General features: G+C 41.8%; 5 protein-coding genes across 5 annotated transcripts; 2 read left to right on the top strand and 3 right to left on the bottom strand.

The window, feature by feature from the left end:
• Window positions 1-6,352: 6,352 nt before the first annotated feature.
• Window positions 6,353-7,476, bottom strand: V2V93DRAFT_375182 (uncharacterized protein). Its single transcript, XM_066911423.1, has one exon. It carries the CDS (start codon window positions 7,349-7,351, stop codon window positions 6,623-6,625), a length of 729 nt encoding a protein of 242 aa, XP_066763681.1. The 5' UTR covers window positions 7,352-7,476; the 3' UTR covers window positions 6,353-6,622.
• Window positions 7,477-7,531: 55 nt separating this feature from the next.
• V2V93DRAFT_375178 (uncharacterized protein) lies at window positions 7,532-9,080 on the top strand. The gene is made up of 5 exons (XM_066911422.1): window positions 7,532-7,776; window positions 7,880-8,026; window positions 8,106-8,217; window positions 8,301-8,515; window positions 8,566-9,080. Exons 1-5 carry the CDS (start codon window positions 7,751-7,753, stop codon window positions 8,930-8,932), a joined length of 867 nt encoding a protein of 288 aa, XP_066763680.1. The 5' UTR covers window positions 7,532-7,750; the 3' UTR covers window positions 8,933-9,080.
• Window positions 9,081-9,136: 56 nt separating this feature from the next.
• On the bottom strand, window positions 9,137-10,628 carry V2V93DRAFT_328402 (mitochondrial carrier domain-containing protein; the record flags this gene model as incomplete). The annotated part of the gene is made up of 2 exons (XM_066907591.1): window positions 9,137-9,843; window positions 9,899-10,628. 2 exons carry the CDS (start codon window positions 10,626-10,628, stop codon window positions 9,137-9,139), a joined length of 1,437 nt encoding a protein of 478 aa, XP_066763679.1.
• A 294-nt stretch (window positions 10,629-10,922) lies between these two features.
• Window positions 10,923-12,044, top strand: V2V93DRAFT_401880 (Rrp15p-domain-containing protein). Its single transcript, XM_066912595.1, has 3 exons — window positions 10,923-11,130; window positions 11,189-11,452; window positions 11,514-12,044. The coding sequence occupies exons 1-3, from the start codon at window positions 10,971-10,973 to the stop codon at window positions 11,885-11,887; spliced, it is 798 nt and encodes a 265-aa protein (XP_066763678.1). The 5' UTR covers window positions 10,923-10,970; the 3' UTR covers window positions 11,888-12,044.
• V2V93DRAFT_375174 (2Fe-2S ferredoxin-type domain-containing protein) lies at window positions 11,935-13,009 on the bottom strand. Its single transcript, XM_066911421.1, has 4 exons — window positions 12,691-13,009; window positions 12,506-12,612; window positions 12,314-12,443; window positions 11,935-12,250 (listed from the first exon to the last, which is right to left on the bottom strand). Exons 1-4 carry the CDS (start codon window positions 12,897-12,899, stop codon window positions 12,142-12,144), a joined length of 555 nt encoding a protein of 184 aa, XP_066763677.1. The 5' UTR covers window positions 12,900-13,009; the 3' UTR covers window positions 11,935-12,141.
• Window positions 13,010-13,146: the final 137 nt, after the last annotated feature.

Here is a 13,146-nt window from a genome sequence, read left to right as displayed (position 1 = left end):
AGTTGGGACGCAATGGGAATCTGCGTCTATTAAAGACGATGCTGGAATTGACCTTGTTTTATTTCATTAAGACCCTAATGCTCCATGTATCATCATACTGAAGATTAAACGACATGCTTACGGCTCTGTGCTAATGCAAAAACCCAAAGTTGTGAAACTGACTGAGCTAGGTCCAATTTCACTTATGTCGTCTTTGCTATCATCTGACGAATTAGAGGAAGGTCATATACCGCAGAAGATGTCTGTAATACTTAGAGCTCTGAATTCTTAGCGATATCTTGTCGAGGGTGCGGAAATCGCCGTATCTGTGGATTCCGAAACTGAAAGATGTTTTCTGTCAGAGTCTTGGGCAAACTAACTAACTGCATGTAACTACGCTCATCAAGCAAGTAAGGCTGTTCAGCGCTATAGGACAAAGGAAGTGCACTGCATTTGTTACGCGTGTTCCAAACAATCATGTTATCTTCAAGGTCGGTGAATGGGTTATACGAGTGTGTCTAGTCTGCTTTGCTAAATTCCAAAGGGATGGTCCGTTTAAGGTTGCGGAAATTCATTAAGATGTCCGTAACGATCTGATAACTCCAAATAACTCTTCAATTGAGACTGCCTTAGGGGAGAACCTAAGGCGAACAGTGATCTCTGAGCTACCTAATTGCATATTTAAAGGAGCTCGAAGTCTGCAGGCGAATGATATAAATGCTAAGCGTCTGGAATTTTCGAGGCATTTGAAACGGTTATCTACAATGCGCGTTATTTGGAGGTATGGGATTTCTCCACCTATCATTTTTGAAGTGGTTTCTTTTCTTTTGCTAATTGTGACTGCATACATTTTGCATGGAATTGCGTATAATTATTTCATATCTTGTTGTTCTCCTAAATTGTAAATTTTTTTCAATGATTCAATTTGATAGGCCTGATTGATTGTTAGTGTCTGTCATAACCTATTTGAGTAACTTTTTTTGAGTAGATCGTTTGTATGTCTTGGCGCGCCGCACAGATTTCGACTTTAACTTCGCTTTGAGCCGCCCTTAGTCATTAAAAAAAATCTCATTTGTACCATGGGGACAGTTAGTATTGGCAATAGAACAAACATCCTACTATACTTGTCCGTGATCCAATCAGTGTTTGATTTTGAAGGGGAGAGTTGTCTAATTTTTGTGGTCAAGTCAGATATATATTTGCAAAGATCCGGAGCCATAATACGCAGGAGCTCTTGTGAGTTGTGAAAAGTGACCCGGACTTAGATCATAGTCAAGATGCACCATGTGGAGACCTCGATAAGCAATACACCCTTATCGTCTTCGATGAGCAATACACCCTTGCCATCTTCGATAGCGAACTATTCTTCTATGCAATCCATATCGAGAAACACAATTGAGATATACTCTGCTGCGCCTGATCAGCACCCTAGGATATGGTTGGAAGAGACTGCGTCAGTATTAAGGTCCTGCAGACTACGGAAACAAGAATGGGCTCACCAGGCAATGCCTTATATTCAAGGTAGGGCAATAGATTTTGTGCGCCAGGATGTTTTGGGAGCTAGAGCTCACACCAATGAACCTCTCCCATGGATCTCCTGGGATCGTCTGTATAGCATTCTCTTGTCCGCCTTTGATGAACACGCCGCCAGCGTGGCTGCAAGAAAAAAGATCGATCAATTGGGCTCAAAAATTATTGATGTTGCAAGTTACGATAAATATACAAAGGCTTTTCGGAGTTATGTGCGGCAGCTCACCGCTGATCTGACTGGCATTGAATCTATCCGACCCCAATTTTGCTTCATGTTTGAAGATCGATTGAATATTGAAATGCTGTCTCGGCCGTGCACGAACTTGCATGGGCTTTATGAAGCTGGCGAGGTCATGAGACGTTTTCTGGTCAGGAAAGAAGCAGCTACTGCGATAGTCGATCCCCCACCGAAGCAGACTCCTCCCCTTGAGCAAGAAAACGGACGATCAGTGGCCGTCAAGCTGGAAAATATAGAAGATCAGCATGCGGTAGCTAATCAACCGGTAAATATAAATGCTGGTTTTTCGTCTGTCGTCCAGCCAGTGACCTCAGATACTTTTGGCGCGGTGAAGCCGACGACTGTTTTTGATAACATTACGAAAAGTGAGGGGCCTGCCGAGGGCCAAGTACCAAATTCCCGCGCCCTTATTTTACAAGATACTAGCAATATCGATAGGGATGCGACTGTTGTATTCGCAACCCAAGTGGTGAAGCCTGTAGCGCCTGCTTTACCAATCAAGAAAGCTTTTCCTTTGACTCTACGTCTGACTGACGTGTCGATGTGCATTTTCACAGCGAAGCTTCACAAAATGAATGTTCCTGTGGTGATCGACTTTAATATCAAACCATGCCTTGTGAATCCTGCTCTTTTCGATGTTTCAAAATTCACCACCCCTGTTAAGTTACGTTCCCCTCTAATTTTGTTTCGCACAAAAGAAAACGTTCCTGTTACTGCTACCCGCGCAGTTCAGATGGCTCCGGAATTGGATCCCCGAGCGCCCGCAATGTCACACCAGTTCTTTCTGGTGAATTTGTTGGCGTATCCTGTTCTGTTGGGCAGTAGTTGGCTTGAACGCCATAAAGTTTCCCGTGGCATCGGAGGCAGAACTCCAGAACTGATTTTGCAAACTAAAGGCAAGTCCCTAGTGATCCAACCGACGGCTGCTAAGCCTAGCGAGAGCAATTGGATCTCTGTTACGGAGGTTGATCAGTCGCTAAAGCTAAGATTTCCCTCTGTGTTTGATAGAAACAATCTGGGAAAATCCGTGTATGACATACCGGAACATTCCATTGAAACCAAGCCAAATGCATCTCCTGCTGTCTGGTCCGCGAGGGATCTAAATCGGTGCGATCGATCATTTTTGAAGTCCTTTATTGATGAGGGTTTGAGGAGAGGATTCATTCGGCCGTCTACCAGCAGATGGGCTGCCCCTGTTTTTGTTAAGAGGAACCCCGGCGAGACTCCACAAGTTATTGTGAACTATAAGTCCTTAAACCAGGCGACTTTGATTTCTCGAGATGCTATGCCCTCTATAGAGAACATATTTTGGAGCCTCCGCGGAGCAAAACAATTCACTTTTCTAACTCTAAAATCAGCAGAACTACAGATCAGAATTTGTGAGGCAGATAGACCAAAAACGGCTTTTGTCAGCGAGTTTGGATTATTCGAATTCAACGTTATGTATTACGGATTAGCTAATAACCATTATACTATGCAGTGCGTCATGGACTACATATTTCGCGACTTGAAAGAATCTTTTGTTGTCACTTATCTGGAGGACATTTTAATTTATTCGAACTCAAAGAAACAGCATGTAAAACATGTCCAGAAGGTCTTGTCTATATTGAAACATCACGGAATGGTACTAGATGATGAGAAATGCATCTGGGGCCAACCAGAAATTAAATTCCTGAGCCATATAGTATCTGGCGAGACAATAAAAATTGATCCTGAGAAGATACAGCGGATTTTGCAATACAAAACACCTGAATGCTGGGCTGATGTCTCGTCATTTCTGAACCTGACCGGTTTTTACCATTGGTTCATTCCTATGTATGACGAGAAGATCAAATTACTTTCAGCAGGCTTAAATGGAGACTGCAAATTTTCGTGGACTGACGCATTAAGTCGAGAGTTTGCATCCCTGAAGCAGTCGTTTGCTATTGCTCCGATTCGGTATCAATATGATCCCACTGCTCCATGTTTCATCAAAACATACTCTTTTGGAACATTCACTGGCTCTATGCTAGCTCAGATGCAAGGAAATGTCCAAGAGGCGGTGTTGATTGGTTTTGAGTGTATGCGGAATACAGCTTATCAGGCTGGTCAAACTCGTGAAGCTGTAGTCGCTGAAGCTATACTTCATGCATTAAATTACTGGAAATTTTTCTTTAGTAACACGGCGGTCACAGTATATGTAGACCGTGAGACCTTGCAGCGCTTTGAATCTGAGCGTATGGCGGAAGAGGCAAATATGAGTCGGGTTATATATCAGATAAAGGAGTTTAATCCAAAATTATCGTCTACTTTTGAAATACCTGCTGATGTATTGGACGACAACGAAACTCTTCGGGTTGGTGACTGGGTTAAAAGGATATACCCCGTCTGCTCGTCAGGCCTTGCATGGGACGGCCCCTTTGAAGTGAAATACGTCTATACTCATAATTCTTATGGAGTATCTACACCTAATGGATTTTGGATGGGAAGTTACAAGGTAGACCTGTTGAGGAAGGTTGCAGTGACATCGCGAGTGCTTAACTTATGGCAAGCATCTGAGGAACTTAAGCTGAATGATCGATTGGCTAAGAAGAGAAAGCTGTCTGATTAGCTTTTGCAAGAATCAGAATTAATATTTGATGTGCCCAATATGGTTTTTTGTTTGAAATATTTCTAATATCAAATTTTTACTTTTCAGGAAATTATTTTTCTGTGATTGGAATGGATGGGTAAGGACATATAGCTAGTTAGCATGATGACTATTTGCGGATATGTTATATTTAACGCATGACAATAAATATTCTTTCATAAGTATATGGACTCGAAAGTCTAGCTATTTTGTATGCTGATGAGATTCCTATACCATTAAGATCAATTCTCTACTGAGCTTAATTTACAAAATGATCCTTTCTCTCTTGGAGACTGGATATTAATCCACGAGTATTATTCCATTTAAACAGGAGACAGATATTGAAAGAAGATCTGTCTATAAGAATTATATGAGAGAAAATGTGTGACTGGTGATCCTTTTTGCCTAATTTAGTGAAATAGCAGCAACTTTCTAATGAGAATATCAATGAATTCAATGTCAGTGAGCTATGTATCTGCTTTCACCTCACATCACCTTGTTTGAATGAAATAATATATTCTATTCTGCATTTACATGCTCAATTATTAATTGCTGTCAGCTACACGAGGATTGAAATAAACGAAAGTCTCGTGCCGATTAGCAAAGCTGCTACGGCAGTACATAATTTCATTTTGATTCTCATTTTGATTCCATTTATCAAGTTCAACAATATTTCAGTGATTTTTAAAGGCAATATGATCAGTCCTACAGGAAAAATTTGAGGAAAAATTTGATGGAGCACAACCACAAAGCCATTGATATGATTCAAGAAGCACTTGAGCAGAAAGATGGATATGACGATGTCCGAGAGAATATTAAACAGATACTCGTCATGCAAGCCATATTCATACGATAATTCATATAACAACAGTTTAAAATGTGCTATTTAGCTAGAGCGTCTACAAAAAGAGGCTATAATATTCGTAATTGCAAGTTTTTCGTAAAACATAGCGATCTTCTATTAATAACTGGCCACATCCTTTTTGACACGATAGAAGCAATTGACAAGATGTAGTCTATCTTCTCAGTAACGGCAATATATCACACAGTCCAGCAAGAAACAGCTCTCGTTCATTAAAAATGAGATCAAAAAGATGGTTGAAAACCCGAATGGTCTGGTATAAAGAAAAAATTGATGATCTGACGAAGACCCTCCAAGAATTGCAATCGACGCCACAGACAGATTGGATATTAGGTAGTTACGGAAGTACCTTGTTTGTCTAATCTAAAGCGTTTTATTTTTAAATGAAGCTACCGCAGAGATTCACGAGTAATATTGAAGTCAGAAATATGACGATGCTGCTGGGAAGGCATTTAAAGAAATATCCACCGTATGGCAGAGGAATGCAAATTCTTAGATCCGGTTTCCAAGACCATCATACTACTATCTCCTCAGTTCTCTATCCAAAAACGAAATCATCTATTTTGCTCAAAATAAATAAGGATAGGACGTTTCTACAGGTTGAAGAACCTGCTATGCACAAACCTTAAATTGGAATCTCAATCATTGCAATAGCGATTTGAAGTGTCATTCTATAACACATTCACATCTCGCGCGCTAGCAATTACAGGATATCATCGAATGATAGAACCTAATCTACTATAAAGGATCATAACATCCACGACATTGTGTAGAAATGGAAATCCTGTCAAGAAGCCTCCTCATCATCGCAAAGATTCTCTCGAGAGCATTCGTAGAGGTTTTGAAATTTCCTTACTAGAGGCTTCCAAGCGCAAAATAACGCCACGCAATTAAAGAAACTGCCTCTCGAGAGCAGGTTTCTGTAAATTAAATCGGAATCGGTGGGACTCTTTAGTCTGCCTCTATTGGTCTGTGAACGCTGGATCCAAGAAAGCTGTGGTCGGCGAAGCTGTCTCTAAGCTGCAGAATGCTAAGCTTCCAGCCTAGCTCTGGCATTAATGGCAGTACCGGCACTGCACAGCGTAAAGCTAAGTACTAGTAGCAAGTATTAGCAGGCACTTTTCTTAAAACACAGTTGATTATTTATTGAAGTGCTGACGAAGTGCTTTAAGATTGCTGAGCTATCTGCTGAGAACCCTTTAACCACGTTGCTATATGAGCTGAGATGTTAACATAAGATTGAATCTGAAAATTGCAGTCCATATCTCTAGTAAACTACATAAAGAAATGGGTTCCAGAAATACATTCCGGAAAAGTTGGGCGACCGACAACAGACATGATAGTGTATTAGCATAAACACAAAAAAACCCAAACGCCTTTTTAAACCATATAAACATCATCTTTCTCACACAAACAATACAATGAATAGTAGAATGAACAATACAACAACCAAGAGCATTATACAACAGTTCGAAGCAGTCTCTTCGTTCTTCTTCAAAATATATCGTACTCTCTTCATGCCCAAATCAATTTTACTCTGAGTTCTATCAACCCTTTGATCTAAATCTTGCAATAACTCAACATGATCTTCAAGCTCGGTTCCCATCACCGCAGCCTGCTCGCGCAAATTCTGTACCGTGTACATGACAGAGTCTAGTTGTTGGTCCTGGTCTGCAATCAGTAGAGCCTGCTGTTCTCTCTCCATCTCCATCTCGTAGTCTGTCTTTGGAGTCTGCCTACCGCTATTATTGTATTCATCATTAATATTGACTGTTGTAAATGCCTGCCTCGGAGTTCGTCCTCGAGTGGCGGCCTCGATCTGATTTCTGATACGAGCAACTTCTTCCTCGCGCGCGGCAACAAAACTATTGCGATCTTCAACTTGCTCTCGCGTAAGACCAAACTGCTCGGGTGACTTATCGACAGCATCCACAGACTCTCGTAAGTCCTGCAGTGAAAGATCTATTTCGTCGAGCGTAGATGCTAGCTGTTCTAGTGTAGGTGTTGCTGGTGTCGGACCTGCACTTGGCGATGGTGAAGTCATCGAAAGGACATAGGACTGCGACTGCGGACGCAGTATCGCCAGTTGCTGGTCAACTTCTCGAGCTATATCGTCATAGGGATCAGAATACATAGCTTGCAATTTTTCTGTTAACACCTTAGTGTTACTATAAGCGCAGAGAATAGATAGACGATCATGTTCGAGCTTTGTGTAAAGAGTGGTTGCAGCTGGGTTTGGAACTCAACTCTGTGTAACTGGTTCCGTTCTCGACGGTTAAAGAACCAGAATCATCGATCGTCTCCAGTCCACCATCATCCTTGTGCTTAATCTATCTTCTTTATCGAACAATTTATCATCTCATTGTGGTTTGTTATTCTTTATAAACGTGGAGATTATTGCTGCAAGTTGCAGATCGTTAGATTTGATAATTGTTAATCTCTCTATTTCGTTTCGACGCATCAACCTCAACCTCAGCTGATTCACTCATTCTACGCATATCTTGCTTTATACATTACATACTGAACAATCAAGATGGTTTTAGAAGCTACCATGATAGTGTATGTTCTACCTAAATTTTATTTTCTGTGATAGCATATGACCACGGACGCCTTGAATTACGGGTGAGCTTACAAAGCTTCATATCTAACTCATCGATTATAGAATCGACAACTCCGAGTTCATGCGGAACGGAGACTTCACTCCTTCGCGATATGAAGCACAGTCCGATGCTGTCAATCTCATCTTTTCCGCAAAGACTCAATCAAATCCCGAAAGTGCTGTGGGATTGATGACTATGGCTGGCAGAGCGTAAGTCTTCCTCTTTCCATATGTTTATAGTGTCGAGTATGTAAGTTTTTGACTATTGCTTGCTAAACCTTTGATTTAGGCCAGAAGTCTTGGTAACTTTAACTACTGATTTTGGCAAAGTTTTGTCATCGATGGTGCGGACCAAGGTTCACGCGACAGCCCACCTAACCACCGCCATACAAGTTGCAGCTGTAAGTTCTCTCCTTAAAACAATTATACATTACAAGGATATTATCAATATGGTGATCTAGAAAACAATCTAATTCTCTAATAGCTTGCCTTAAAACATCGTCAGAACAAAGCTCAGCGCCAGCGGGTTATCGTATTTGTCGGAAGCCCCGTAACCGAGGATGAGAAGGATTTGGTCAAACTTGCTAAAAAGATGAAGAAGAATAATATAGCTGTTGATTTCATTAACTTTGGCGAAGATGCTGAGAATGTTGATAAACTTGAGAAATTCATTGCCAACGTCAAATCTGGGGACAATAGGTAAGTTGTCAAATTCTTGCGAATAAAGAATACTGCTAACGGAGTTGCAGTCATCTTGTCAGTATCCCTCCTGGACCCCACCTTCTCTCCGACGTTATTGTCACGTCACAAATCCTAACCGACGAAGATGGCATTCCTCAAGTGTCTGTCGGCGCATCGGGTGCAGGCGGCGGCGACTCGTTCGAATTCGGTGTCGATCCTAATCTTGATCCTGAACTTGCTCTTGCGCTACGGATGTCTCTTGAAGAAGAGCGTGCGCGACAAGAGCGTGAGAATAAGGACAAAGCTGCAACTGAGGCCGCGGAGAATACCGAGACCATACCTGAGGAGCCTGCTGCGGAGACGGAGGCTGGCGCTAGCTCTGAAGTAAAAGATGAGTCGGCTGCTGATAAGAGCGAACGAATGGATACCGACTAGACGTTAAGCCCTTTATTGTCGATTCTTTTGTAAATTACTGTTGGTTGTTTTTTTTACTTTTTTTCTTATTGTTGTCACTTACAAATGTAGAAAGTGTTAAAAGATAAGATGAGCCTGATAAAATACATACTACATACGAAACATAAAATAGTAACTAAATGCTTTGAGACCATGAGAAAAAATCCATGGCAATCATACATAACATTAAAATCTCTCTTCCCGTACGACGTAGTCAGTTCGCGACCGAATCCGATTGATCCCCCATGTACCTAAAATGCCCAACATACCAACTCTCCAACCACGCCAGAGCCCTTCAAGACCAGTTTCTCCGTTGTCTTCGTTGGAGAGGATATTCCACATCGAACCTAATATACCGTCATATTCGCCAGCTGCTACGACAGTTTTCTTGACGCCAACGTAGGCCAGTTGGCCACGACGAAGAACGGTTTCGAGAGGGAGACGGATGAATAGCTCTGCAGTAGCTGATGCGAAGGAGTAGAAGCTGAAGGCTAGGGGCGAGGTGTACTGCTCGATACCCCATCTAGTTCGTAGAAAGTAAGGGGTTCCGCGTCTTATCAGTTTTGGAACGGCAGCCAAAAGAGCTGTAGGAAGAAGGAGGTGCTGAGGGCATGTCAATGAGGGCAGACATTGAAGTGATGCAACGACAGACCTGGGCTGAGCATCGGATGGAGTAAGAATGAGTTTTGTGCGAACAATGTCAAGCGGAGAAATTAGAAGAGCGGTAATTGTTGTTGCAGTTACGGATGCGAATAGGGAAACTAGAGGATGACTACTGTCGATAATGTCGACGACTGAAGGATCTGAAATTCCTAATATCGCGGCAATGAAAGCAGATAGCCAGGAATCAATTGTACCGACCGCTAGGTTTTGAATAAACGAAATATTCGATCCTAGATGCATTTATTAATAGCTTGTTATTTGTAATACAGCTCGGAATTTGCATACCTTTCCAGACTCCCCATGGTCCATCTTTTGTCCATAACGCTCCCATAGCTCCTAGCAAATGAGGACGATGTGTACTAATTTGATAGATTTCCGGTATAGGACTAGACGTATTTCGTAGACCAGAGCGCCCATAAGGCTTTCGGCGACCTCCCGAACCGGAATTTGATTCCTCAGAAGAAGCAGAAGACGTCACACTATTTGTACGTGTATGATTTTGCTGATGGCGTGGTTTAGCGACTTTCCTCGACTCACCCGCTGTTGAGAAGTAATCTACTTCCTCGTCGTCCTGCTCTTCTATATCGACTTCAAATGTGTCGATGTCATCTATCCGACTTCGCCGTGCCGGCTTATCGCCTTTGGCTATCTGCTTTTTGGTTCCCCCCGCCGGCGATCCAGGCCGCTCGTATTTTCCGCATTGTAAAATCATTTTCGCGACTTCAAATGGCTGCGCAAATAATGTAGAGGTATACCTCATTAACATTGCGCTAGTTACAGTTCGCATTACTTCTGTCGTATTTGGAAATTCAAAATAATCCGCATAATCTAGATCAGCTAAGGGAGAATCAGCACGCGATGCCGCACCATACGACAACCGAGGCGCACCCCCGCCATATTTCGAGACCTCGAGTCCCGGAACGCCATCATGAAACACAAGTTCAGGACGATGATAGTATGGTCGAAGAGCATTTTGCCGCGAAAGAGGGTCGCGTCCGCCGATATCTGATGCCATTTGATGTTTGAAGATCGCTATTGCTTCGATCAGATGTTTGGAGTTGCTATATAATGCAGACGGAAAGATATTCTTGTTGCCGTCTGATACAAACAGAGATACACTCTTCCGATGACAATAAAATTCAAAATATTCAATATATAAATACAGTGACAGATTGAACAGATTGATGAAGTGAGTAAAAGAAGATATCGATACACAAAGTTTGAGAGGTGATGACATAAGACTGACTCTGGTCAAACCTAAAAAAACTTGCCCAAACTCCCAATTGGAGATTTTTTTTGGAGCAAAATAGATTCGCTCTCTCTTTAACCCGGTCTAGCTTTATATATAAGAAGAATAATGCCTGCTTCTACGAAAATTGATAGCAAAAAAAGGAAAATGGCGCAAAAGGAGAGAAACCAAGCTGCTGATAAGCTACTGGGGTCGATTAAAGTGGCCATCCCCCAGCGAAGTCTAAGCAAAAAGCGGAAGGTTGAGAGCGAAAACGAAGGAGAGTCTGGTACGTATATTTTTTATATAGTATATTTAAGAATTTATTCACTGACCGTATCTTACAGAGGAAGTTGAAATGCCAAATATAGACTCGGAGGATGAGAGCGCGAGCAAGGAATTCAGTGCCGATGAAATATCCAGTAACGATGAAGAAATCAGTGAAAGTGAGCTTAAAAATACAGTGGCTGAAGATGATGAAAACGACGATAGCTCCGATGATGATGAGAGTGAGAAAGACGGAGATTCATCTGATGATGAGGAAGTCGATTCAGACGGTGATGAAGAAATCGAGAATATTAATGCAGCCGCCCACGAGAAGCAACCAAAAAGTACGTATATATAGTAAGCTTGATTATGTTTCTCGTCTAATATCTCTTTTCAATTATCTAGAAAAAAGAAATTTGGACCCTGCATCATTTTCGACTGCAATGTCGGCAATTTTAGGATCACATCTGAAAGCGCATGATCGATCTGATCCTGTTCTTGTTCGCTCCAAAAAAGCAGCTCGAGAAATCGAAGAGACGAAATTAGAGGCAAAAGCCAAGCGAGCTTTAAGAATGGAAAAGAAAGATTTACTTGACAAAGAAAGAGTCAAGGACGTTATCAGCGGTCTTAGGGAAGGAGAAGTTGCTGATCCAGATGCAGTTCAGAGGAATACGGAACTCGAAAAGAGATTAAAAAAGACTGCAAAGCGTGGAGTAGTCAAACTATTCAATACTGTTATTGAGGCTCAAAAGCAAGCTATTGCATCTATGGCGGTGTAGAATATTTTACTTTATAGAACTTGTTTTGGCGTTTTGTTTGGAGCTTATTAAAAAAGTGAGTATAGTATAGTTTATTAGTAGTATATAGGAGTGATTGTAAAGTTTTTCTCATTATTTACAAAAAAAAAAAGAAGTCGCTGGTATTTTCTTTTCCCGCTACTTTCTTTCTATACTACATTCATACTGACATCCCAAAACCCTTGACACCAGACCAAGATTAAATTTGATTGATTGTAGCAAGTACAAGTTGAGATTTACCGCTTTTCAAAATCACGAGCTTGAAGATTTCTCGTCATTTGCGGCAACGCGACGCGAATTCCGTCTAATTCTTTGGTCATAATAACCTGACAGCCCAAACGGGATCTAGAAACGTGGAAGAAATTAGTGAAAACTGCATGTCATTTACTGGAATGTCAGAAAACCTACGTCTCGGTAAGACCGAATGCAAGATCAAGCATATCATTTTCATCATCATCAGGCTCTGGAATTAAATCGTAGTATTCGGGATCAACAATGATATGGCAAGTAGAGCAAGCACAAGAGCCACCACAGGCGCCTAATGTTTAACAGCAATGTCAGTCAGACATGCTTACTGTAAATGGTTTACACATTACTTACCCTCCATATCCAAATCGTATGCCTGCGCAACATCTAAAAGATTGTCTCCCGCAGCAACCTCAACTGCAATTTGCTCTCCTTCCCGTGTTACAAATGTAACATGTATTCTAAAAAAAGAACAAGTTAGCTTACCGTTATCCCCCATCACAATGCAGTGCAATTCAGCTACCAGCAAAATAACGTACTCTTCTCCAGGCGCAGGCTTATGAACATGACCATGCAGCCGCAATAGTGAGTTTGAAAACGATCTCGACTGAAATTGTGAAGTAAGAGGACTCTTTGATGTATTGCAGAAACTAGAGCTGTAGATATGTCTCGACGACCTTGCAGTGCTATACAATGCCCGACTGGCACTCGCCGACCGCAGCAGGCTTATTCCGACCTTGCTAGCCATTAATAAAGCGGAGATACACAAACTAAAACTATAATTGCTGTCAACCACTGTTTGTTGCCAGAAATAAGTAGCACAGCAACTCCAGACAGCTAGCCGATGGATGACTTCACTGCGCAATAGTTCGACTCTTAAATTTTTTTGGCTCTCGGACGTAAGCCTATTCTGGTTTGCTCATAAATGAATAAGGGTCTTGTGCAGTTACCCGACCTCGTCGCGCTTTAAGTCCGGACGCGTCTTTCATAAGTCT

Source organism: Kockiozyma suomiensis, assembly GCF_038497685.1.
Source record: "Kockiozyma suomiensis strain NRRL Y-17356 unplaced genomic scaffold V2V93scaffold_15, whole genome shotgun sequence".
Classification (NCBI taxonomy): domain Eukaryota; kingdom Fungi; phylum Ascomycota; class Lipomycetes; order Lipomycetales; family Lipomycetaceae; genus Kockiozyma; species Kockiozyma suomiensis.
Note: the sequence above shows the minus strand (reverse complement) of the source record. Positions and strands in the feature narration are given on the sequence as shown.